The following is a 27,762-nucleotide window of genomic DNA, read 5'->3' as shown; positions in this document are numbered from 1 at the left end:
AACTAGATACTCCCATTCAACACATATGGGCAAGCTGCAGACCACATATGGCTCTCAATTGCTCTCTTTGTGGTCTATCATCACTCTACTTCTTCTCCATCACCCAGCAGTTCAGCCATTAGGTGGGCTGCCAGGAACAGATTGTTTGTGAATGGAGTCAGAACAGGAAAATACCAAGCTTAATAAAGACAGTGAAGCAGTTTAAGTCTCTGTTCCCATATCTCACTGCTCCTTGGTGACAATGATATTTCTGTTGCTGATAACAGAAGTGGAACAACTGTGAATTTGATAAGGACTACTGAATAGAGGCCTTAACCTCATGAGAGGGGGGGAGGGGAGGAGAGGAGAGAGAATGAGAAAAGTATATAGATGGGTAAATCAATTCCGCTCACTTGCACAGCTCTTAAACCACACTGGGCCAATGTGGTTACCAAAGATCACCTCCATATACCATCAATATCGTAAAATTTTGACTTCATATACCTAGTTAATATTTCTCAGCTGGCAAGAGAACTTACTGTATTGAGATATATTTGTCTATACAAAAGCCTGCAGGAGAGACACAATTAATCTCTATTCTTTCATAAATAAAACTTCTTTGATACTTTTTATATGTGTGCACAAATGTAATTTATTTTGTTATAAAATTACCATTTAGACAAAGGATGCTTTAGTCTTCTCTAGAGCGTTCTTTTTTACTGTCTCAAAGAGGAAAACCATTTTGTTCACCATTGAATTCAGCAGTCCATAAACCTGAATGAAAGATCAAATTCAAATAAACTTTTGTTTATTTAGAAGTAAATATTGAGTCTATGTGGACATACAACATATTACATATTTTTTCAAATTATTTTACTCTTCCAGAACAAACATTGCCAGGGAGGGTATTATGTAACAGTTTATACCACACATTTGGTAACCGACTTTGTTGCTCCATACCTGAATGTAATGTACAGTTCCTATCTGGAAAATATTGACACTGAAATCCAATAAATTATACAGCTGAAGGGTGCCAAATTAGAGAAGTCAGCTAGAGAACATATGCCTGGAAAGCATTATGTAGCTATAATAATCTGTTCCATATGCTTGATATAAAATGAGTAAAGTTTGTATAGTATAACTGTTCCTTATGCTATTAAGATTATTCTGTAGCAGGAATCAATTGTTATTTCTACATACTTGCCCTGGAGTTATGGCTTTGCAGCCTAGTTTGTATACTATCTCTGTAAGGGACTGAAACCTGGCCCACAGTGTAACTTCACACGGGCTGGGGATTTTGAGAGCACAAATACAGCATATTTGAGAGTGCCTAACTAGGGAAAGTTGCTAAACCCCTTTTGTCAAGGATTTTTTTTTCTTTTAATACATCCATTTCATTACTAAATTACAAAAGAAACAAAAGCATATATATGTATTTTAGTTGGGAATATTTAATGGTAAAATACTAGTGAACTGTAGGAAGTTTTGTTTTTTAGTGAAGACAGAAAAGGCGGAGATTGTATTTATTTTAAAGATTTACATGGCTGCCCATGTTAAGCAACTCTGGCAGCTTAAAACAACTATAGCCAGAAGGAGTGACTATATTACTCCCTATTTTGTAATATGTTGGTGCAATGTCTGTATTACATGATTCATTCTCCTTATTTCTGAGTATTGTTTGACCTTAGCAACCATTATATCCTTTTAGATTAGTCATCCGAGTTTGCATGGAGGCAGTACTTGACAGTGGCTCTGTTTTACTTTTGTCTGGATAGGAATTTGCAGAGAGTGGTCCTGAGAAACCAGTATTCAACCCTTCGGTAATCATGTATATGGCTACTGTAGGATTCTAGTCTTCCTGGTGCTATTTAATAACTGTATGAAGCATCCTCCTGATATCTCTTCTGACATAACACACCACAAGGGGAACAAGTTGAACAAAGGGTTATAGTCACTGGAATGTTCCCAGTGCTATTTGCCCACCACCAAGGAGCTGTGATCTTTTGGTATCTTTACTTTTGGTAAGTAAAGGCTTTTCTGCTCATTCAGGCTTTTTACTCTTGTAAATTTGGGGCCGCTATAAGTTTTGTTTGGTTTATTGTTAGTTTTGTTTTGTAGTTTAGTATTTTTCCTATTGTAAGGTGTAAGTAGAAACTTACTTCAATGTAGAGTTTTTCACGGTATTTTTCCTGCACAATTGGATCGATTTGTTCTCGGCGTAACTGTAGTTCTACTTCTGAAGATTCAATTGAAAAAGAGATACCATCCTTTATTTCCTTTGTGAGAGTCCTTACTTTCTTCTCTTCTTTTCCCTTGCCTTTTCGGCTATTTGTGCGTTCTTGCTAAGAAAGATGCAATTACACCAAATGGAGATCAGAACAATCTGATTTGCATAGCTTCAAATACAACAGCGTATATCTGAAACCAACAGCAAGGTGAACTCAGATGAAAAAAAAAAACTACAAAATTCTTTTTATCCTTCATTTATCTCACAGATGTGAAATCTGAACTCTCAGAACCTTATATAGTATCCCCAGAATGCTATTATCCTGTAATTTTTAATGTGAGAAAAGGGAAAGTGGAAGGATATATGGAGGTAATCACACTAACTCTTTATTTAATATAATGTGTATTAAATTTAAATGAAATTAAATAAGGTGTTTTTCCTGCTTCCACCCACTTTTCAATTCAATGTTGTTATTTTTTGCATTGAAGTTCTCTGTTTACCACCCACAGGCCAAATGTAGTCTTCAGCCTGAAATAGATTGTATAACGCAGTTTTATCTGATTAAGCTTCATTTTCTATATTAATTTTGAAGGTACCAATCATATATCTACCTCTTTGGTTGCCTTTCCTTTTTCCTTTTCCTTCAAAGCAGTTTTCTTATCGTCTTTCTGAACTTTCCGATCTTCTTTGACAGCCTTTGCAACAGCTGATTTTATCTCAGCTGGAAAATAAGCAAAATAATTTCCTTCCATTTAGGATTAGTAATTATTTTACTGGCCTTTCTGATTAGTGAAGCCACCTTCTGGCAAGCAGTAAGCTGGAAACACTAGTAAAATTTTAAATGCAATTTAAGAACAACAATTTAAAAACAACCGAATGAGAAACTGCTGGTGACCTTCTACTGCTGCACCATAGAGAGCATTTTAACATACTGCACCTCTGTATGGTTTGCCAATTGCACAGTGGCAGATAGGAAAGCACTCCAGAGGGTCATTGCCCAGAAGATCATTGGTTGCCCTCTCCCCTCTTTGGAAGAGCTTTATAGCTCCCGCTGCCTTAGGAAAGCTCAAAACATTCTCAAAGATCCATCTCATCCTGGGCACCCTTTTTTTGAACTATTACCATCTGGCAGACAGTACAGAATAATAAAAACAAGGACAAATAGGCTGAAAAACAGCTTCTATCCCAGGGCAGTAGCTCTTTTGAATTCTGCTGTATAGTGCAATGTTGGTTTGGTGTCGGGGGTTTTTGGTTCAATGTGTGAAGAGAGAAGGATGTGTGTTTTTTTATTTTCATGGTCATGGTCATGATGTGCACTGAAGATGGTGTTTGATATCATTGTATGAGGTGCAATGACAATAAAGTAAAGTAAACTAAAGAAACAGGGATGATATTGACCTCATACCTGAATCAAGCAGGGACTGTGACCATTCTTAATGTTGCGTAGCTGTCCATTTTCTTAAGAGTCAGAGCTACTGAATTGACAGGCAAACTTACCTAGTTCTTCTGCAGCAGTTTCAACATAAGTGTCTTTCTCGGGCATACCAAGCAGAGACCTGAGCACTAATGAGCAGTTCACCATCCCATCAATTACTTCCCTCCACAACTGGAAACTAATATGGGAAAGAAATCTGATTTTATTTCTCTTTGAAAGAAGAGACAAAAGAGAACAAGCCAAAATTCTATCATTGCTTTTTTATGGCTTTCTCTAAATCAAAGGCAGACCCAAATTTACAAGAGCTGTTTCTAATTTAAATAAAACATTTTTGAGTTATTCTCCCATGGCAGTGTTTCCTAAATATGTGGTATCTGTAGCACAAGATTTTTGTTTTCAGAATAAATGTAATTAAAAAGAGATACCAATTGCATCAGATGTGATTATTCGCCCTGTTCCTTAAGTAATAATCCATATATAAGGAAAAGAGATTTGGGAACAAAACAAGCCTTTTATACACAAAACTCCCAGTGACAGAATCTGTTTGCTCAACCACCTCTTTAAAAAATATCAATGCCAATCATCTTGGAATGAAAGGCAGCATGGAGTATTAACTCATACATGGATGCACTGGACAGCTTCTAGGAATGAAAATAACTTGTATTTATTTCATCACTAGGAATAAGTGAATGATCTAAAAGCCCACTGCAGAGAAACAGCAGAATGAACCCCACTAACGAAGAAAAGATGTGAGACTAGAATAGCAAACTACGTGGAGACCCAGGAGATACTATATGGCTAGATCCCTTTGGGCCTTTAATTCATTTTTCACAATACATTGAGATACTATATTTAACATGTCTACTTCCATTTTGAGAACTGCTGCTCTTCAACAATCCACTAAGGAAGGAAAATGATTCCAGGGAGGGGGATGAAACCTTAATGAGATTTACAAGCCAAACTCTTGGTTTCTTCTGATTTAGCTGACCTTCTTCTTAGCTTTCCAAGAGCAATGGCTAAGCAAATATAAAGAATCAAATTCTGACAAAGCCTCATCATAATTGGCTGTTGTAAACATTTAAAAAAGCAAAAAAGATTTTTTAAAGAAAAAGATATTATTATTATTTAAATTTCCCAAGATTATGTTTTACAAGGGCTTTGGAGTTCTGAAAAAGGTTTAGGGTGAAAAGGAGTTGTGAAAAACAGTGAATAGGTTTATTAGTGAATCACCCATCAATATTTTTACTGAATTATTCAACTCTCTACAATTCTAACTGTAAATTTATTTCCTAGCTAAGTAAATGTTTTACACAGAATAGGTTATTTTTCCTGATGTCCGAAATAACATATCCCTAAATTGGAGTGGGCATTGGTGAACAGCACTGTAGCTGTTAAGGCCATTTTATGGCTTTCAAAGACATTGGGAATTGACACTGATACAGTAACTTTTGGGGAACAAGATGAGAATTTTTGTTTTTTTCAAAAAGCATTTTGAAGTTGGAGAGTTAAAATAAAGGATGCTACACTAGTTGTGTACTTCTCTCTCTCTCTCTCTCTCTCTCTCTCTCTCTCTCCCTCCCCCCCCCTTTAAAAAAATATAGAAAATTGCATTGCTATTTGCTACAAAAGTTAAACCACACAATCATGGAAGCTTCAAAAGTTACCAAGAAGAAGTTGGGGTAATAAGCTGCTCTCTTCTGTCCTAAATGAAGCTTGCTAGCTAATAAATCAAGGGTATTTCCTTAGAGAAGAAAATAGTATCTGTGAATTACTATGCAAATGGTGAAATAAAAAAAGAGAGAATTGGGTTTAGTCAGCCAGAACACTGATTTGTAACTCCAAACTGAAATGCTATCTTTTCCACTAATCGGCCTTACAAGGCTGATGTCAGGTTATAAAGGAAGATGGAACAGAACAACAAATGGATATTATTCTGAGCTATCTGGAGGAAATGCCACATACAGAAAATAAATGAGATCTGTTAGCTGCCTTGTATCTTTTCTCACCAACTGTACAATGGGTTTATTTTAAGATTTTTTGCTGCCAATATTACATATGCAAAGCATTGGGCGGAACAGCCTACTTCTATACACCATACCATATCGGGTGAAGGAGATCTTCCTGAGTTGTCAGGGGAGTAATACAAAGTTCCAGTGCTGCTTTATTGAGCTGAGCTAGGGCAACTTCCCGTTCTTCTTCTTCAGGGACTGTCAGCAACGTCTAAAGAAATAGAAATCAATATCAAACTCTTTCTAAAATGCACACATAAACACAAGCAGAACTACAAATATTTACAGTCATTCTGAGATCATAATGCCTGAAGAGTATCAAATTACAAAATGGCAGCCTGAGCAAAAGAGACAGGCCAAACTCCCTTTATTTCAGTAAATAGTAATGCTGGTGAAATTAGGCACAGTTAGTGGGGCTTGCAAGTGCCTCTTCCTACACTCACCAACAGGGAGACTACTTGAATGAAAAAAGATGCCTATGGACAAAGTTCAAATTTTGCCATTTTCCATATTAGAAAATATTGGACATTCTGGTAAAAGGATGGGATTCTCTCTGAATATTCTCAGACTGAGGAATAAGAAACCTCATTCACATACCTGCCTAAAATCGGCAACAGAAAGGTTCCACTCCACATGGGGTGCCTCCTCTACTTGGGCCCCCTCTTCTGTGTCAGTCCTACTCGGTTGATCTACCAGTTCTTCCAACCCAAGGCTCTTTGTCATGAAAGTAGGCGAGGAAAGACTCTTACGGATATCCTCAGGACTCTTCTGAGAGTCTGCAGTACTCTTGGATGGAGAAGTCTCACTGACAATGCTTTTTCTCTGTTCTTCTTCTACATACACTTCTATAGGTTGAGGATTCATAACTCTGTTCCACAATTCACGAAGCCCCTTTACAACTTGGTGATTGTAATGCAGCTGTAAGGAGAGAGATGACAAAGTGGCATATAAAGAATCAACCCATTCTGACACATCCTCTCAACAAGGTTTCTGGGGTGGAGATCTTTCTGAATTTGAACGTATCTCGATACTTCAATCTATATATAAAACAAAAAGTGGTCCCATATTTGCTCTGGGAGCAGGCTAATTTATTATTTTTTTAAAAAAATCAGATACATTGGCAACAGTTCATTTATGTTAATTTCATGGAGCATCAGGTATTAACATGCTTCAGCCAACAGCTTGTGTTTTGTCTCTAACAGGTTCTTTTCTTAAAATTTAAACTGACTTAATAAAGAAAAGACCAAGAATAGATGTCCATATCCACAAAGAACTACAGCACAAATAGATGTGCTATAGTGCTTGATTCCTTTCATGTGCATGATTGAGAAGTAGTGGGACTTTTAACATCTGCGGTGGGACTTATTGCATTTCTCTTTTTAGCACTCTGAATGCATTGTTTCCTAATATACATCCGTACTTTATCTATTCATATACCTTTTTTAAATAACTAGAATTCTAAAATAAAAATTACTTCCTTTCTACCATCCACCATTTAGAAATTTGTCTTTTACCTTTCTCATCCAGAGTAAAAGGCACACTTTTTATGTACTTTGTAAGTCAGAAATGTTTTCTGTCAATATGTAGGAAATAATTGAAGTACACCATAATACATCTACGCATGTAACTTTGAGTCTGCAATTCTGCAACTTTATGATAGACATTGTGTTTCACATTTTATTTTACTATTGTAAAGTTTCTTGGTATTGTCCAGTTTTAGGCTAAGCGCAAGCGCGCGCACGCACACACACACACAGAGAAATGGGTCTTCAGAACTTTATGCTGCAAATGTTTAAAAGGAACAGCTGGCAGGACTAGCATATGTGCAGTTGCATGTGGGCTTCTACTGGCCTGTTCTGCTTATTAATATTTGGATGGCATAACGCAGACAGATCAATTCCACAAAGTATCCATACAAAGTCTTTTTTATTGGTTCATCAGGTATCCTGTCAACTCACATTTATGACGAGGTTCTTCTTAATGTCCAATCCTTTGCATATCTGAATTGTGGTGTAGAAAAATAATAAAGTCTCAACCCCATAATGACTGAAGCGACTATATGGTTATGGTGGCTTCAGGCAAGTGAGGGAGCCTCCGCCAACCCAACAAGGGTCAATTTAGTGACCAATCAGGATTACAGATGTGACCACAGGACATGGACTACATTTCCCAGGATACCTTAACTACATTCACCATGATGCCCCTTAAGGGGACAGCTCTCAAATCCTAACTATCCCAAATCCCATTAACTCTAAAGCAGGGGTCCCCAACCGCCGGTCCGCGGACCGGTACCGGTCCGCGGAACAAGTCTTACCGGGCCGCTGGCTTGCTGGGCGCCGCCATCTTTTTGGTAAAAAGTGCTTCCGGTGAGCTTTTCCGGGTAGAAAGCTCACCGGAAGCACTTTTTCATCAAAAAGATGGCGGCTAGCGCTCCGGTGAGCTTTTCGGGTAGAAAGCCATTTCTACCTGAAAAAGCTTACCGAGGCGCTAACGCCATCTTTTCGTCAAAAAGATGGCGGCGCCCAGTTGATGCTCGGTACCGGGCCGCGGCACCCAGCTGATGCCGGTACCGGGCTGCGGCGTCAAAAAGGTTGGGGATCACTGCTCTAAAGTGTCTGGACAGCACATGGCCAGTAACAGAACTAGAAGCCTCACAGGCAGTGATTCTAGGAAAAGCCTTTTAATAAGTTATATTTACTTCAAGAATTAAAAAAACATGTTAAAGAAGAAATCCAGTAACTTCACAATGTTTATTTCAAGTACTAATCTTGTACCTCTTTCCCCTCATCCAAGTATGGTATGATGGACTGATACAACTTTTCTGCTTTTGGATGGGAGAGCTAGGAGAAACCTATGAATTGTTGTTCTAACAATAATAATAATTACTGAGTCTCATCTCAGGCTGTTTGCTTTGGATCTTCCAGATCTAGCCCTCACAGCCATTATTTGCCAACTTAGCAATACATTTTTGATACTGTGTTGCTGGAAGCTCTTGGACCACAAAAATGGGATTAGAAGGACACACCACATGCCCTATGGATTAGCCATCCCTGGAATAAATCCCAGTGAAAAGGAACAAGGTCCACTTAACTCTAATTCAAGGTATTGGTTATGACTTATAAAGACCTACATGGCATAGGGCCAGGCTACCTATGGAACCGACTTTGTCCCATTACATCAGCCCATCCAACCTGGTCAGGCTGGGACGGTATATTGCAGTTAAAGAACCCTGTCAGTTAAGTAACTCCAACTGGTGGGGTCTAGGAAGACAGCATTCTCTGCTGCTGCCCCTGCCCTATGGAATATCCTCCCCATAGGTGAGGTGGGTTCCCACTTTCCTGGCTTCCGAAAATGGGTCTGTGGCCTTGTGTGGGGAGCCCAAAGGAGCATGTACTCACTTGGCTGATTATTGCCATGACAGCCCTCCCTTTGTCAACTATTTGTAACAAGGTTAATTATTCTTGACACCTTAAAAATTACATTTTTAAAAAGTTTTTAACTCAAAATGTTAACTCTAACATTTTATTTTTTTATGTACTGTTTTATATTCCAGTATGTGAAGTATAAATAAATAAACTCAGCAAGCCTGAACAGAGATGCCCAGCATTGTAAAACATGAGTCTCAAAGCAAAATACTTTTGCAATATAAGTGACTATATATATCTGCATGCAAATGTATACTGTTGGCTCAAAACCTGTTAATATTCACAGTAAAATTAGCCAAACAATTTGTATTTTAAAGTTAATGTATCAAAGGAAAAAATATGCACGCTGTGTATAAATGACCGAAAAATAGAGCAGATAAGTGAATTTGTGCCTTTTGGTACAATGCCAACTAAAGATGGAGAAACAAATGAAGACAATATTAAGGCATGAAAATGCTCATGGAAAGTTAGTATGTAATCTATTATAAAGAAGAAATTATTGCCAAATGAAGGAAAATGGCTGTGTATAAGAATGTGGTTCTTCTAAAATTCTTCCCCGTGTCCACAGGAATTACCGTATTTGCGCGTATAAGACGACTTTTTGCCCTGAAAAAGATGCCTCCAATTGGGGGTCGCCTTATATGCCGGGTCGTCTTATACGCCGGCAAATAGTAATTGGGAAGCACTGCGGCTGCCCGTGGCTGAGGCACTTTTGCGCACCGTGGAAACGAATCCCGTGAAGCCGAAAGGAGCAGCCAGCCTTCTCCCAGCTCCTAAGGAACGAGGCTCGCACCGCCCGAGCTCCGCTGAGGTATCCGGCTGGGGCTGTCAGGAGTTGTTACCGCTGGCGCGGCTCGCGCGGCTCCAGTCCGCGTTGCCTCGGGAAGGAAAGGCAAAGCCGCGGCTCTTCCTTTTGCCTTTCCTTCCCGAGGCAACGCGGACTGGAGCCGCGCCAGCGGTAACAACTCCTGACAGCCCCAGCCGGATACCTCAGCGGAGCCCGGGCGGTGCGAGCCTCGCTTTCCTTGGGAGCTGGGAGAAGGCTGGCTGCTCCTTTCAGCTTCACGGGATTCGCTTCCACGGTAGACAAAAGTGCCTCAAAAAAAAAAAAAAAGTGCAAAAGTAGAAGGCGTGCGGAAGAGGGGCGAGTATATAACAAACTATATTTTGAGTGGAAATGTTGGGGGTCGTCTTATACGCGGTCGTCTTATACGCCGGCATATCGGTAATCCAGCTGAAATTGGGAGTGTGGGAGGGAGAAACCAGCAACAGAATGGCTAAAGTTGACACACACTTTCTTCATATGCTTCAAAAACAAACCTGAACTATGTTTTGATCTTTCTTCCTACATCTAGAAATCCTGTCCTAAGGACCAGTTAGGCTGCTCCTTGACTGAGGAAGTTGTTCCCAATCTGGCAGTGTAATAAAAGATCTCACAAGTTGCCTGCTGATTGGGCATGCCTATTTCCTTTGTCAATCTGACAAGGAACACACAACGGAGCTTTTCGCAAGGTCAGTCCGTGAGTTTATGTAATAAGGAAGATCTAGTAAGACAGGAAAAGTTACAAAAGTTATGTTTAGAAGAATTATTGTGGTAAAAATGAATGTGTTACCCAGGAAGATGGTTTTTATTTCAAACAATACCTGTTTTGAAAAATGGCAATAGCAAAATGCATATCCAGATTTATACGGCAAGATGAAAAACCAAGTATTAAATATAAAATTCTGTAATGAGCAGAAGAAAGAAAAGGATTAGATTGCCTGATTTTAAATTTATTTTGCAGTCTGCTATTTGATTTGGATGAAAGAGTGGGTTTTGCGGAGAAATAAAATGCTAGAATTAGAAGAATATAATCTGAGGTTTGGTTAGCATGTTTTTTTGTAGAATGATAAGGTTAATGTAGATTTCAAAAATCATTATATGAGAAGTGCCACATTAAAGATGTTGAATAAATATAAACCCAGATTGGAGCCAAAAATACTTTCTACTAGTCTCAGCACAGGAAGCATTTTACAGAAAAGAAAAACAGCAGACAAAGAGAAATGATTAAAATATCAAGACTTATTAATACAGGAAGATGGGCAGCTCAAGATGAAGTCAAGAAATTAACTGCAGAGGGATTTAATTTTCACTGGTTTTCATATGCATGGTAATGGGGATTGAATAATAGAAGACAGAATTTGGAAATCAATAGTGTACCTATGATAAATATCTAGTTGCAAAAATGTATATTTTTTTGCTCAAATTTGAAACTGAAGCAAGATTACATGATAAAATGGGCTACGAATTTTGGCTACAGTAGCCCACTTAATAATGTCCATTCATTTAGCAATTGATTGAGGTTATGATGGCACTGAACACCTATGACTATTGCAGTAGCCCCAGTCACATGAACAAAATTCTGGCTCACTTGGGCCCACCTACATTAAGGCTGCCTTTTGGCCACCTGCTTACCCACTGCCATCCATTGCCCCCACCACCCAGCTCTGCCTTCTACCATCACATCCACAGTACTTCCCACTATTACTTTTCTGGCCAAGGTCTTCTTTCATACCAGTGCAGCTGGAGTTTCTCTTGCACATCTCACCCTGGTCCTCCATTTATATGCCAGCCAGGACCTATATTTGTGCACTACTAGGACTTTCTAATCAGGTCCTTTTATGGATTTTTAGCTGAGAATGGAAAAAAAAAATGAAATGATTTCTGGATTTGATGGTTGAAAAAAGATGGAACATGGAGCTGAAGGGATTGTTGTAATGTTAAGGAAGAAGAAGGTAAGTTTATAACTGCTGTAAAGGGTGAAAGTTATTTGTTTTTCCCCTTTAACTGTATTCTTTTCTGCACTTTTTCTTTTCTTTTTTCATTCTTGCCTTTAAATATTTTTTTATTTATCTTTTACTTATGTGAAAACTTTAAATTAAAATTATTTTTTTTAAAAAGAAGGTAAGGCTGTTCTCTTACTGGTTCCCAATGCCCTGACAAGTATCAGTCATTATTTATTCTCCCTCCTCACCCGTATCCCATATTCCCTGTAAAGGACAAACTGTACCTCTGGATTCTTTCTGTGAAATAATTCTTCTTCAGTGACATAAGCATCAACTGGGGATCTTACTCGTGCTGGTGTTCGAATCCGATTAAGTAACTCTTCTAGATTTTCTTCTACTATAACAGCAATTTCTCGAGCCTCTAAGTCTTTCTGGAATTTCAAGCAAAATAACAGCAAAGAGTTTCTAGTTTAATGTGTCATATGAACATAGCCTGTCTCTGTATAAAATGTATGCATAGACAGGCCATGTTCACATGACACATTAAGCTACAAAACCTGGTTTATTCATTAATTTTATCCCATCGCAAACTGTATTTTACCAGGCTTTATAGCAGTTGTAATTTGAACTCAAACAGTTGCCATTTTGGATTATCAGAAACTAGGATTTGTACTAACATACAAAATCACAATTCAGTAATACTTCCACATAACCCTCTATAGAAAACCTGATTGGAAATTTTATTTTTGTGCATCCAATGAAATATTAATTGCAGTGCAAATCTACTCATCTTCCACAACATTCAATCTTAGAAGCAAAACTTCTTCTACCATGTATCTCATAAAAATAGGTTTCGTTACCTCCAGATCCTCCCTGAGTTTAACTGTAGTATCTTCATAGAGTGCAATTCCCCAAAGAGTCACTTGTAGCATAGCTCCTCCTAATAACTCAGGATGAGTACTAAACTCCCAAGACTCATTAAAAATGCCTCCACTCAATGATTTAAAGATGAAGGAAAAATTTATGGTTTCTCCAGGTAGAATCACACCTGTGGGAACAGCAAGCACATACTGGGAAGGAAAGAGGATCACTTTCTCTGGCAGGACACCTGATTGTGTTCATTGTATTGACCTTCCCAATCTTTCCTCCCATCATAAGAAGTAATTAGCATACAAAAATAATATACTAAAAGAAACAATAGCACATATTAATGATAACAAAAGTTACTAAGAAAAATAATAAGGCCACAAAGAACAATGCATCCAAGCATAATTCAAGATGAGTATTCTACTTTGTTACATTTTTCTCTCAGGAATTCCTTTAAAAGCCAGGTTTTAAGAGTGCTCCTAAAACATAACAAGCCCAGGATTCAAGTATGCTCAAAATGTTTTTAAAAAACTTAAATTAGCTAATAAAAATATCATAAGCTAGATTGTTTTATGAGAAGAAATAAGATGAGTTTGCAAAATTAGATTGCTACTATCTAAAGAAATTAATGCAGAACATTATGGGCTGATTACATTTGCATTATTTTTTTTACATAAGCAGACGATGGATCTTGGACATAAAAAGATAAATAGAGCAGTCAAATTCATCAGCATCTTTTAGGCTATTGTTGCAAATAGTCAAATTAGGACTATAAAAATTAATGAAAAACAGACAATTCATTGCTTTCCAGTAAAGATCTTATCAGCTCTCTTTTGCGCTTTTTTTTTTTGCCTGACACCTCTCAAGGTTAAAACCAAACAATGAAAACAATTAGTTTGTAAGATAAAAACATTAAAATATATCAAATTATATAAATTTTAATAATCACATACTGTACTGCATAGCTTTCTGTACTTCTAAAGGCTTTGATAATAATACACAGGAAAATAGACAATTCTGCTTGAGAGTTCCAACTTTAAGCAACTTACTTTTTATTGGGAATGCTATTTAAGGTAATGGTTTTTTCCACCCTCACATATCACATTGTGTTATATTGTTTATGAAATAAATGGAACAGGACTGAACTTTGGGATTGTTTGTTCACTCAGACTGTCCACTGTGAACACAGGAGGATGCACATCAAGGTTTAATAACATTTAACGTCACAAATGTGCAAAATTCAGAGAAACCAAGTACTTTTCACATAAATGTTTGAAACATAGGATGATAATTCAGTTACTCTTAGGGATGGTTGTCTTGACATTGTTCTCTTTACATTGTTTTGTCAGAATTAGGATATCAGAGAGAAAGAGCCAGTCCATTTCCTTCAGCATCTTTTGAGGAACTTATTGAGATCTCTTTCTAAGGTGTGCTGATGATCAAATTGGCATGATTGATTTGATCTATTGTATAAAATTCAACCGCATCAATCAAAGTGTTTTGGCATTTAGGAGCAATGCCTGTTCTCCTATGGTCTACCTCTTTGGAACATCTTGCTACCTGAGCTTGCAATCTTTTGGCCTTCTGGAAGATCATTAAAATCTGACTCTGGCTTGGGGTCCAGTTGGGGATTCTCTATGCTGGAGGTGCCTGGTGGATGAATAGGGAATACCGTTCTTCTCTTTCATTCTTTAGTTTTCTATTTACTATTGTTAATATTTATTATTCTAATTGTAAACTGCCCAGAGTTGCTTGCAGAGTGAGATGGGTGGTGCATAAATAAATAAACAAATAAATGAATGAAGCTTCGCTTAAAAAAATAACAGATCACTCACCTGATCTAGTATTAAAGTAAAAATTCTGTATCCCTCTTGTTATTTTCTCCTGAAAAGTAAAAGGGGGAGGGAGCCTCCGCCAGTCATACCAGATGGCTGTTGTGCCATCATTGTTCACTGTGAGGAGAGATTCAGCTTTATCACCTACAAGAATTTCAAAGGTGACCCTGGCTGCAATGCCAACTTCACCCTATTGAAATAAAAGAAAGCAAACTGCCAGGATATTTACTTTTTTTCTTGGCTTTGCCAAAGAGTTAAAACTAAATGTCGGTTTTTAGTTTCATTGAAGTGTTTTATTACTTTAATAATTATTAAATGGATGATAATAATAGATCATCATTATATGGACCTCTGCTTTCTGCTGCATGTGAATTCAACAAACTTTACCCATTGAAATGTGTTTGAATATTAGTAGTTCAGATTGGTAGTTAGGCTGTTGGTTTGAGCTCCAAGCTTGGCAATTTGGTTGCAAACGTTTTGTCACGATTCAAGGAGACATTGTCAGTGCATTTTGAGTTGTGCTTGTCTGTCAGAACACAGGTCTTTAAATACCTTTTTATGAGATGCAAACTAATCTGAATGTTGTTTGTTCAGATATTTCTGAGTCATGGTCTGATTCAGTCCACAAAGATTCAGAAGGTCACAAATTTGATCTAAGCAGGACCACAGTTATAACCCAGGCGAAATCAAGGAGAGAAAATTCCTTGAAACCTGGTTTTCTACCAATAAGTCAATAAACAGACACATTGACACCAACTCATCTACCAATCGCTGAGAACGAAAGAACTGCATCAACCACGATCCTGAAATTAGTATTTAAAACAAACAGGCACCCCACTATGCAGCAACAACATTATAACTCATCAGATCACAAGAAATCAGACGTCTTAGTAACAACAACCAGCCACTCAAACTATCAAACAAGCCGAAACCAGACCATGACATAGAAACACCCAGATAAACAACTCTAATTCTAATCTGCATCACACAGACAGCAGCAACAACCAGCCAATCAAATAGTCTGAAATCAGACCATGATTCAGAAATATCCGAACAAACAAGTGACTAATTTGCATCTAATAAAAAGGTATTTAAAGACCTGTGTTCTGATAGAGGAGCACTTAACAATGTCTCCTTGAATGGTTATGAAACATTTGCAACCAAATTGCCAAGCTCAGAGCTCAAACCAATAGCCAAACTTTACCCATTTTTTAAAATTCTACTATATCAGACAACAACACTGCGAAAGTGATTCAAATCTAATAAAAAAAGAACTTATAAAAAATTAAGCAACACCAATGAATGGTGAACCTATTGAGCTGACCTGTCAAAAATTCAGAAAATGGCTAACTTGACACTGCTGCTGTGCCACACACAAACATACACATACACATATACACATGAACAAAACGGACAATTCATAACAAAAAGTCACAAAAAGTGTACGAGCCCTGGTAGTGCAGTGGTTAGAATGCAGTATTACAGGATAACTTTGCCCACAGTCAGGAGTTCGATTCTTAATGGCTCAAGGTTGACTCACCCTTCCATCCTTCTGAGGTCTGTAAAATGAGGACCTGGATTGTTGGGAGCAAGATGCTGACTGTAAACCATTTATAAAATGCTGTACAGTACTGTAGGGTGATATATAAGCCTAAGAGCTATTGTTTGCTGCTATTGCTTTGGATAGTGAGAAAGGTGACATAATTTTAATTAATAAATAATAATTTTAAAACTTACATAGTTGTAAATGATTTTCAATTTGTTTTTCTCAGAAAAGAGTTATCTATCTGAGACAGCTCTGAGTCATATGAGACCTGGAAACTTCAGTCTTGCAGCTTCAAAAAAGCAAGTAAGCATGAGCTGATCTCGCTCCTTTTTTGGAAGTTCCAAAGATCACATTAGAACAGGGCCGTCTTAAGTGACTTCCAGAATGTCTGGAAGTCGCACGAAAGTACAACACATTCTCCTGTGACCTCTGCAATTTCCAACAAGGTGCAAGAAGTTCTCACAAGATTTTCAAAGGTTCCAGAACTTGTGCAACATCTGCAGTTTTAGAGTTCTGCTCAAATCACAGTTGGCATCTTTGAAAGGACAATTCACTGCTTCTATAGATAATGTTTAAAAGACATTATGGAATAGGAACAAGTTTTACCTGAGAAGATTGAGACTGCTTTGAAGTGGATTTAAAATGATAGGATACAAAAATGACATGGAGGTAGGGGAGTTAAACTGGACATACAAAAGAAACTGTCTGAAGTCTTAATAATTAACAGGGATATGCAAATAATAAACCAAGGGAATGACCCAGATGATTTTCCTATATTGGATTTACAAAAGGGACTTGTTAAAGCTTTGAAAAATGTTTGTGAAAAGGGTCAAAGAAAAAATGAGAAGAAATCAATTTCTAGAACATTATTGTAAAGAACTAAAACATTTTAGAAGTAAAAGGCACAAATATAAAATTGGTTTATATATGCTGTTATTTCTTGTAACACTTAATGGACTTTTACTTATATCAGGACTAAATTTGTTGTATTTTAAGAAGTGATAACTTACTAAAATTGCCTATACTTGTTTTGACAAAGAGGAAAGTCATTTCTTTTCTTTTCCTTTACTATATTATTTTTTCCTTTTTCTTTCTCTTTTTTCCCTTTCTTTCTGCACTTTCTATTTTTTTTAGTTTGCATTAGTTTTCATGGTTGTAATTGTAATCTTAATAAAATTAGTACATAAAAAAAGAATTATATTGTTCACACAAATGGATAAAGCCCAAAACAAATCCACATCTAATGTGCAGCCTATATCTTGCTTAATAGCATCTGAATTAAATTATTTCCTCCACCAACAAAGAGAACTTCCAAGCAAGAGCTGTCTTTTAGCTGGGGTGTGTGTGTGTGTGTGTTTGTGTGTGTGTTTGCATGTGTGTGTAATTTTCCAGGTATTTTTTCCTTTTCTTCAAATTCTAATATGATGCTATAACATTTTGTTTGATATTATAAAAATGATTTGGCCAAATTACCCGTCCCACCCAAAAAGTAAAAGACACAGGAGTCTTTATTTTGAACATTCTTTACAACTCTTACCGCATGAGAAGTATTGATCCAACGAGCTGGTTGTCCACAGAACTTCAGAGAGGGACCAAGTATTGGTTCTGAAAATATATCTGGATACTCATCCAATAGGTCCCTGTGAAGCAAAGCAAAAGTCAGAAATGTTTAAGTGTTTGAAGACAGATTCAGGCTTCAGCTTTTGTATATTGCTGACATTGGAACAGCTAATGACTTAAAGACTTGCTGAATCAGAGTTCACTTGAGGGAAGAATCCAAGCCAGCTTCTAATGGAAGGGCAGTATTGTAAGATTAAACTAAATATTGAAATACATACCACATTACATCAATAAAGGTAAAGAACAACTCACTTGACAATGCAAGTAGAAACTGCCATGCCATCTACTTATTTCACCACTTTTGTTAAAAAGTGACAAAGGTGGCCTCCAGGCTATCCCACTCCCTCAAACCTCTCTCTAAAATGATATGAAGAAGAATCAGTTGAAACCATTTTTTACAGCAAATTTTCAATTGGATATTCTTTTTAAATATTCAAACATACTAGCTGGTAAGAAAATTAAGTGTATAGCCTGACATTTGCAATATATATTTCTAAATAATCCCCCAACTGGTAAACCACTTGTTGAGATAAATTCTTCAGACCACTATGTAACTGATAGTGAACATCTGCACACTCTACAAAAGCCAAGTATAACTTTTGCTTTATACCGTATTTCTTTAATGCTGCTACAGTACAGACTTTTATATGATAGAATCTAAGGGCTGTCATTCCATATATCCAGGCACAGTGCTGTACATGTGCCTTCCCAGACAATGTAGGTGGATGTATGAAATATGTGTCCCCCACCCCAGAGTCCATGACCACACTGTATAAACCAGTGCTGTATTTTGATCACCACATTTCCAATTATTTAAACCAATTATTCTTCCCAAAAGGCTATATGCAAAATAATATTGTTGTTGAATTAATTGTGCTAGAGATTCAAATGAGGCACTTAGACCTCCCAACCCATATCCAAGTATATTTTCAGTTCAATCTGGCTTCTCTTACAGCCACATGAAAACAGATACAGGTATTTCAATGACACAAACAAATAGAATATTCATGCATATGCACTTTTAACAACTCTTTCAAATGAAATCTGATCCACTGCAAAAGCCTTAAAGATCCATTAATGAAATATTGCAACATACGAGGTTGTTTCTTCAGAAGATTCTTTATTGTCAGCATCATCACAAGCTGAAAAACTGTCTGCTGACACATTGGTGAAAGGTTGATTTCTGCCTATGACTTCCAGCCCATCCAGATCCTTTCCTCAAGAAGGGAAAATTAAGAAAAAGCACTGTGTTTTCATTCATTTTTCCTCTATTGTTCAAAAGAAGAATCAGAATATTTAAATGAAATGTGTAATATAATCTTACAGGAAATGTTATATCACAATTTCCTAATACCCCTGTTTCTCCAACAATACGGCCTCCCCCAATAGGAAGTCCCAGCATGTTTTATAGGCATGAAATGAAATTAAGCCCCTCCCCCCAAATTAAGGCCTATATTAAAACATGCGAAATGGGGGGGGAATGGTGGGGGGGCTTGCCGTTAGGAAGTACTTTTGTTGCACACCCGGATATGGTGCTGCCTGCGTTGACCCCGATACGAAGTGCCCCACCAACGCCGAGGTCAACATCCAAGCCGTCGCCCGCCCGAAGATGCAGGGGGGGGGAATTAAGTCACCCCCGAAAAGACGGCCTAGCCATTTTTTCGGGGCTCAAAAAAAAATAAGACCCAGCCTTATTATATGAGAAACACGGTATATAAATGGCTTTATGTGTTGAACGTATCATACCGGGCTATAAAAATCCAGCGTTTGTAAAACCTCCTTTAACTCATTTCTCCGATGCTGCAGAAAGAGACTTTTTTCCCAGGGCCGATGAAAAGGGAGATATTTTGGTGGATTGGTACCTGTAAGAATATCTGAGAGTGACCTGGGCATGTACACACCAATACATGTAATAGCTTTAACAATACATGTGATAACTTTACTAAGTTGATGCATAGCTATTGACAAAATCCACTATGATTCCCCAAGTTTCTCCATAGCTGTATACTGGCATCAGGATATGATTTCAGTTCTTCTTTTTCTCTAATGGCACAACCCTGTATAAACATCCAGTGCTTATAGTGCCTTACCCATTTCTCTCCAGATGCTACGTGGTTTCCCAACATGAGTGACCTCTTCTGGAAATCCCAGATCTGTCTGACCCAATGTTGTGGTTAGACCCTTGATTTCATCCCCAACGTGCACCGGCTGATTCCAGAACTCATTCCCTGAATAGCCCTATTAATAATGAAGAAAGCCAAAGCCTTACAGATATAAGCTTAGTTTTGAGAGACAAAGAATATGAAATAACATTTGGCAGGAAGACCAATGAAAAAAATAACAGAAAAAGAGTAAGGTGGATGTATAGATTTCCCCTTTCCAGTCATGTCCGACTCTACGGGAACGGGGCAGGGATGAGAAAATTATTCTAATTGTTACACAGCAGCTCACCAAAGGATGACAAAAGTTATATCCAAATTAGTTCCTACTATCTGTAATTACTATCTTCCCTATCCTGTTTTGACAAAGTATATATTGATAAGGTATATATTTATTGCCCTACACATCTATTGAAAAATTAAAAAAACATGCTGTCTTCCACTGGAAAACTCAGGAAATAAAAAGCGGTAAGCAAGTGAATAGATTTAAGAGATCTAAAGCAAAACAATATAAACAGAACAGAAATGCACATTCCAATTGATTTTTTTAAAATACCGGTAATTCTCACAGTAGAACAGTTTGACAGCGTAAAAGTTACTTACCGAATCTGTTCAAATGGAGGCTAGACATACCTTTGTGTGAAATATTTTAATTTGTATTCCTGCAGTGAGCAGAAAGCTAAATTGAACAGCATTAGTGGCTCTTCCAATTACGTTATATTATTTGCCTACAACCAACAAGTACTTTATATTGAGTATCTCTAACCATATTTCTACGGTACTTTGACCTCAGTGTTACAGTATGTGATCATATATAGGTAGAGAATTCTTGATAGTCTCCAGGTTTGGTTGTTTGCTTGCAGATGTTTCATTACCTAACTAGGTAACACCATCAGTGCACTGCACAATTCAACCCTGAGCCACATATATTGTTTTCTATTTGAAATATATAGGTGATTTGCTCATTCCTTTCCAGTACAACTGACAAATATTTTTGGACACTATGGATGTATACATACAATCGTAATTATTTAGAAAAGTAAATAATCAACAGCTTATTCAGGCACAATGGGCCTCCACAATCAAAAATTAACAGATTTTTTTAGTGGCTGAAATCCCAAAAGATCATCACATCTCCTAAGAATCTAACAATCATGCACTTTCTAAGCTGAAATCTTATAAGATCTCATGCAAGGTTATCAAAATATTGCAGGTTTTTCCAATATAAAACGACTAGAGTGTGAACTTCTGACCTAAATAAAACCAGGATAATTATTTGCAGAATTATCACCTTTCCCGAATACATAGCTGGAATACTACGATCAATTAAAGTTCGCTGTTCCTGGATTCTCCTGTAATGTTCTGAAAAGTTCATCAGCAACTGACTTTCTGATTTCTGAAGACATTCTGAGAACAAAAATAAGAAATGAAACAATATCACAACGTGTGTTCAAAATATCACAATCCCCAGGGAATTATCCTCATATAGATCTTTTCACCCTTAAAGTCTATCTGTTTTACTTCCAAAATTGCCCAGAACTTCCCTCCAGAGATGAACACTAAGATGTATCTTCCACAGGCACAGTAGTAGATCTGACAAAGTTTTGTATACCACACAGCCTTTTTTGTTGCTTCCTCCTGATTGCCATGTTACGCTGCCAGTTCTGAAGGGCCCGGTGTTGAGACAGAGGGCTCTGGGCTACTTTCTTTTTTTCTTCAGGTTTCTTTTTGTAAGTTCCAAAAACTGAGATTGCACAAGAAAGCTGTGATTCCTCAGGAATCATTCGCACTAGCTGAAAGGAGACAATGACAAATTAAGAAAGGCAGGACAATGTTGTGATAGGTAGCCTAGCTAATTACATTATCTTTTTATGCTGCCTGCGTGACCCAGGGCACTGTTCTTGAAGAAGAGCTCTTGAATTGCTCTTGAATTGTCCTTCAGGCATATTGATGAGCTTGTGTGATGTTGTTCTTTCAACAGCTTCATTCCATACTAAATCAATTAGTCAACATATGGACAAAATTGGTGGCTACTATGCTATCACTGTTCTTTCCAGAATGGGCTGCTTTGGCACAGGAAGGAAGAACAGTAGAAAAATAACATAAAAGCAAAGCAATAGCTGAAAATGCAAGACTGAAATAATGAAAAAAATAACATAAGCTCTCATTCAATATAAAAGTTGATACATTGTGAAAAACACATCAAAGGAAGAATCACATATCAATGGAAATATTTAGCTACTTTGCAAATAGTGATACAAACCTGAGAGTGACCTTTTTTTATGGCTTCTTTCTTGAATTCCTGGAGAGTTCCTAAAATGCTATATGGGGTGATATATCCAAAGGTATCAACTATTGGTCCTTCTACACCTATAATAATATTAATATTTAATATATAATATTAAAAATGTTAAATAAATGATGCAGCATACACATTCTAAGACAGTAGGTGAACATTCTTCTATTTCTGGCTTACAACTGGGAATTCACCATTCAGAAATTAGCCAAAATGGCATGCCCTTAGAATTTAAAAATTCTGAAACTTGAGAATTGGTTCTAAGTCCTTCACAGTCCTTCCATATAAACAAAGAAAGGAAAGCATGCACAGGCTGTCTTCTGGAATTCTTTCCAACCCTTCTTCAGCAGCATTTGTTTGCATGTGCATACTAGGAAATACAGGGCTTTGCTCTGGGACCCAAGACCATGGGGAGGGGAGGCTTAGAATGTATTACAGGTAATTCTTGACTCACAACTACCATTGGGACCAAAATTGCTGCTGCTGGCACCTTCTTTGCCAGGTAGTTAAGCTAATCACACAGTTGTTAAGCAAATCTGGCTTCCGCTATGAACTTTGGTTGTCAAAATAAATACAGACTGATTTGTACATCTCTATCATCATTCTATCCAGAATTAATTAAAAACCAAATAATCCTGAATTTAAAAATCTGTTCAGGAATTTCTGGTATTTACCATCTTTCCCAAATTATATGTAACTATGACAGTATTCTTTTCTGTTCTGTCTCCATAATGTTATCTTTATAATATGATCACCAGTGAGACAGTGTAAGTTAGGGGTGTGAGACTGGCAGCCCGTGGGCCAGATGCGTCACATGCAGGCCATGCCCACCCCAGCTCCGCGAAGGGGAAAAACATCACGTGACAGCAATGTGATTTGGCGAGTTTGACACACGTGGCATACATCATGACTAACTGTACTGTTATTATTTTTTGTCTCAATGTGTATGCAATCTTTTCAGCTCTGTCACCCATTATCTGAAGTCAGATGACTGCAATGAAAAGAAGCAGTCAATTGGGACTACAATAGGGAAGCTAAATTTCATGCCAATTAAGACCACAACATGAAAAAAATGGAGACAACTGTACCAGAATAATTCAGTATTTTCTTTGATTCATCTGGAAGAGCTGGATAAGCAACCAGTAAATTAGCTTTTTTCCCAATTTCTTGTGGCCTGGATTTGCGTATAAGGTATTTCTTCATAACAACAGGTTTCTCTTTCTCTTCTTGTGCAGGTTTTTCAGCCCGAAGCTACATAACAAATATTCAATTAAACAATATTTACAATGGTTCTACTCTCACAATTCTCATTACACTGCTAATAATAGGAGCTACCAAATGTATCCAAAGGATGGAATGAAGCTTGATGTGCACTTCTGTCCCTTTTCATGAACAAGATGATAGAATCTTTTTTCTTCATGTCAGAATCTAGGTATCCACATACTTTCCAGTGCTCCCTTATCTCTTGTACAACATTTCTGGCTTACACCACAACACAGGCACCTCTTCCTTTTCCTGGCATGAATACATTAAACTGCATACATAGTACCTTATTATCATTTAAACTTTTAGTATAAATTGGAATAATAGTATTTATTTCACATAAAATGTACATAAATATTTCCCAGCATGTCACCCATTGGTAAGTAGCTACCTCACAATGAAGGTACGATGTTTCCCATATGAATAGAAAATGAATCTGAAATATTATAACAATGCGACATCCTGAAAAGCCATTTCCATACCAGTCATCTATGGCATCTTCTAATGTCATATTGCCATTACTGAGAATTTTTTTAAAAGATGTCCCCTTTACTGTTCCACTGACACCATGATGGTTGGATGACTCTAAAAAAGTGTATGATTCCTTTTCCCACTTGTGCCTAGCCACAAACATGCCCTGGCAACATGCTTTTTCTGACATGTTTCCATTACAGTGCCTTCATTTTTTTTTCTCCAGTCAAGGGAGAGATGGCTCTAGTATAGATCATACTAGGTCATATATTGGAAGTTTTTGGATTCTTGTGAGCTTGTCTCTTTGGTTCCACTTTGCCTGTAATGCAAAGCCTGACTGTAGGCAGAGCTATAGGAAAAGATGACCGTAAAGATAAACTGTTAACAAAATTGAAATGAGAAATAATGATCCATGATGACTATTTTACACATTCAAGTGATGGAAGATTTCCACACACACACACACACCCAGAAGAGATGAGAGCAAAGCAGTTGGGCAGTGTAGAGCTTCAGTGTTTAGTGACCATAGCCTACCAGCAGATTTGATATTTCACTGGCAACTGTGGCTGACATCTTCGGAGGCAAAGGATCTGCTATAGAGATCACAGGCAATCAAATCCAGCCAGTCCCTAGCCTCTGCAAATGCTAGCCACAAAACGTAAGGAACTCTCCTGTTACCAAACACTGACGCTCAACACTGTCCACAGATAAAGGCCATGAAAGCTACACCAGCAAAGGGAATTATCTGAATTAGGGGAAAAAACGTATACCCACCTTTGCCAAATGTTCTGGCTTTATCGCAAGAGCCTGGATTTCATCTCCTTGCAGTACACAGCTCACAGGTTCTGGCTCTTCTAGGACTGGTGAAGAAGGTTGCTCAAATGGTTTGATTCTTTTTTTTTCTGAAAAAAAGGACTAATTTTCTCTATTGCATATATAGGGATGTGTGTGTGTGTATGTATACTGTACACACATAAAAGAGACAGAGAGAAGAGGGAGGGAGAGAATATACACACATATTGTCTGCATGCAATTAAAAATAATTCAGGAAGCATTTCTCTTTTTTTGGCAGTAAGGCCATAACTGCAAGTAGGCATGATCATCATTAAAAATGTTATTATTCTATTATATAAAAATGTATTACAAATTCCTCAAATGTTAGTATTTTCCCAGTCATATAGTAATTCCAATATATATGGTAGTTTTAGCATGACTAAATCAGACACTGTTCACATTTAATTAATTGTATTATGTACACAATTAATTCAATATTATGCTAATTATGAAAAATTCAGTTAGAAACAGTAACTTCTGGAGAGATTATGAGGGCCATAGCCAAGACATTGGGTGAAAATCACACCTCTGCTCTAAATCAAAGTTGTCGTGTTTTGGGGTCCAAAGAGAAGCCTGTGGAGCTAAATGGTTGCTAGTCAGAGATCACACTTGCATAATATAGACGCAAACATCATTTTCATGAATGGAAGAAAGGAGACCACACAGAAGGGGAGATAGGACTTGTCAAACAGTGTTTTCCAAGTGACCTAAACTTGCACTATAATAACTGAAGCAGGTCCCTATCCTCCAGCCCTGATCTTGAATGCAATGTGTTTCTGTTTCCTTGTAAGAATAGTTCCTCTATTCTCTTTTATTCTTTTCTATCCTACAGTACTTCTTGGTCTGAAGAACCTGAAGCAATAATACCTCCAAAATGTCAGATTAAAGTTAAACATTAAAATAGCATACATTTGAAATTCAGTTAACCGGTACAATGCAAATTGTTAGGTTTTTTTTAAAAAAAAACAACAACAGAAAATGCCTATCATGGGGGTAGTCTTGAACACTTTCTAAAAGAAGAGTGTTGATGGCTCAAGAATATTTCCTTTGGCAGCACATTCCAATATATTAGTCATTATCTGTGTCAATATAATGTATATAATGAAGTTCATAGCTTCATGTTTTGTGCTGCATTCTGGTGCTTTCCTGTAGGGAATCTTATTTTTATAAAAATAATGCAACCCTTTGTACATATTGATCAAACAGAAATTGAATGTTGCCTTTACTCTATGTTTTGCTTTTCGTTATTAGAATATCTGTTCATCTGCTTCCCCCTTACCTTTTGTTAAAGCACACTTGCTGAATTTATATTATCCTTATCCCATTTACTAAGTAAATTTTGGTGAAGCTTCACCTCATTGTACAGTACAAGTCCAGGATTCAGCTATTCCACAACCTTATTCCACATCTATTTTGAGAATCTGTTACTTCTGTATCAGGCAAAATTTGACATTATTGGTCTGAGATGCTTACAGACCTTATACCCCAAAACAATGGAAAATGTCCTACCAGATACCTACAATATTTGTCATGCTCCATCACTGAAAACATGGATCCTGCCATACAAATTATATAATATATTGATATATTAATATCAAACACATTTGCAGGATTGTTATTCATTAGCTAATTTTAGTTAGCTGCTTCTCTCTGACTAAAGGAAGAAAAAAGAACTTTAGGGATTCAAACCATAATTTTAGCAGTGGCTAGATATTACTAGTGGCTGCAAGAAGTGACCACAGTAACTGAAGTACAGAGCCTGATTTTTCTGAGCTTCAGTTGATTTGTTGTTTTTATAATATGGTCTATTCCTTTATTCATTCATTAACCACATTTTAAAGTTATTAAAGATCACAATCATATTCTACATTAAATACTGTTTGTCCTGGAATCTATTGCTCCTGCATGTTGCCAGATCACGCTGTCTTTTCCCTTCACTTTGCACCCACATGTGGTGCTTTGTCCACATTAAAGCATTCCCAACTAGGATGCTCATTGCCCCTCTTGTTTTTCCTATCTGTCATTCTAGAGTTCGGTGTCTAATCAAACCCATTCCTTATACTTTCTTTAGCCAGCATAATGGCTAAATCTCTAACTATCAACTTTATAAAATGATTTAAACAGTTTTAAATGTTTTCAATCCAATGAATTTTAGAGACTGAAGTACATGGTAAGAGAGTAAAGTATATATGAGGTCACACAAAGTTCATTAATCTGGTTCAAAAAAAAAGCCTGCTGCAGCCAGTCCCATGGAATTAAAGAGAAAAGATCTAGTTCAGTATGGTAAACATTTTAATTAAAGGTGTTAATAATAATCCTTTATCTCTGAGGGTATCAGGACAATTACAGGTAACACACAAAGCATTATCCCCGTTTTCTCCACTACTACTGCTAGTCACTGTAACAATATTAAGCCATACAGAAAGTGATCCGACAGGCTGAGTTTTACATGAAATTTATTAAACAAAGAGATGCATTTTCCAATGCTTATTTGTAATGCCATGCCTTTTAAAAGCATTATGGAATCCTCCGCGCATACACACGATTAAAGGAGGTATTGTTCCTGCTGCAAAAACTGCACCGTTTTTAGAATGCCTCCCCTTCCCCACTACGAAGCCCTGTGGGTTCCCTTTACTAGCCTACCGGGGGGTGTTTTAATGATGCGCGATTCCTTTTTTCCCATCTTGTTCATCGTCATGATTGCCAAGCTCTGGAAAGAGCCCAACTTCTCCAAGGCTTGTTGCTGCTGTTCCAGAAGCCTAGAGCACGCGCAAGCCGCCGCATTCTCGTTTCCATGGCAATCGCTCTCCTCAAGCTAGCCGAGAAGTCCACTACTTTCCTTGGGCTCCCATTGCCAAGGCAGGGGGAAAGTCGCGCCCGCACGGGACGGGAGCGGCTCTCAGAGGGCTCGTGTGCAGTATCGGGGTCGGGGTCGGAGAGGCCCCCCGCAGTCGTGCACGCGCTTCGTGGCGCATAGCGGGTGTGCTCAGTCGCGCTGTGAGTTTCTAGAGTTGGGTTTTTTTCATTAAA

The 27,762-nt window shown here is 37.5% G+C and overlaps 1 protein-coding gene and 1 long non-coding RNA gene across 5 annotated transcripts; one reads left to right on the top strand and one right to left on the bottom strand.

Moving 5' to 3' along the window:
• Positions 1-605: 605 nt before the first annotated feature.
• Positions 606-27,707, bottom strand: MYCBPAP (MYCBP associated protein). Of its 4 annotated transcripts, none has more exons than XR_015747680.1 (19): positions 27,376-27,650; positions 24,673-24,800; positions 23,253-23,415; positions 22,132-22,238; positions 21,481-21,661; positions 21,160-21,275; positions 19,800-19,947; positions 19,456-19,571; positions 18,806-18,921; positions 17,627-17,729; positions 14,544-14,733; positions 12,702-12,889; positions 12,126-12,272; positions 6,248-6,568; positions 5,740-5,861; positions 3,704-3,819; positions 2,818-2,927; positions 2,139-2,215; positions 606-753 (listed from the first exon to the last, which is right to left on the bottom strand). XR_015747680.1 is itself a non-coding variant. In XM_087955857.1 (19 exons), exons 1-19 carry the CDS (start codon positions 27,428-27,430, stop codon positions 655-657), a joined length of 2,694 nt encoding a protein of 897 aa, XP_087811983.1. In that variant the 5' UTR covers positions 27,431-27,707; the 3' UTR covers positions 606-654. The 4 variants fall into 4 exon arrangements, 2 of the variants coding, with proteins under 2 accessions (XP_087811983.1, XP_026523029.1); XR_015747681.1 differs by having other exon boundaries at positions 2,818-2,912; XM_087955857.1 differs by having other exon boundaries at positions 2,139-2,321; positions 2,818-2,912; positions 27,376-27,707.
• LOC148132192 (uncharacterized) lies at positions 10,492-14,190 on the top strand. Its single transcript, XR_015747682.1, has 3 exons — positions 10,492-10,587; positions 11,754-11,850; positions 14,058-14,190. It is a non-coding gene; the product is annotated as an uncharacterized LOC148132192 (long non-coding RNA).
• Positions 27,708-27,762: the final 55 nt, after the last annotated feature.

The sequence above is a fragment of the Notechis scutatus genome, chromosome 2, assembly GCF_049901735.1.
Source record: "Notechis scutatus isolate UNSWTSFEM ecotype Mainland chromosome 2, rNotScu1.2, whole genome shotgun sequence".
NCBI lineage: Eukaryota > Metazoa > Chordata > Lepidosauria > Squamata > Elapidae > Notechis > Notechis scutatus.
The sequence above is the reverse complement of the archived record's forward strand: the minus strand, read 5'-3'. Positions and strand labels throughout refer to the sequence as shown.

Excerpts from the sequence above, each read along its gene's own strand:
- MYCBPAP (XM_026667244.2), bottom strand. The coding sequence starts at position 27,430 with ATGACGATGAACAAGATGGGAAAAAAGGAATCGCGCATCATTAAAACA. Across the intron at positions 22,239-23,252 it reads GAAAATACTGAATTATTCTG|GTGTAGAAGGACCAATAGTT; the intron begins GTACAGTTGTCT and ends ATATTATTATAG. Across the intron at positions 2,928-3,703 it reads AACTGCTGCAGAAGAACTAG|CTGAGATAAAATCAGCTGTT; the intron begins GTAAGTTTGCCT and ends CTTATTTTCCAG.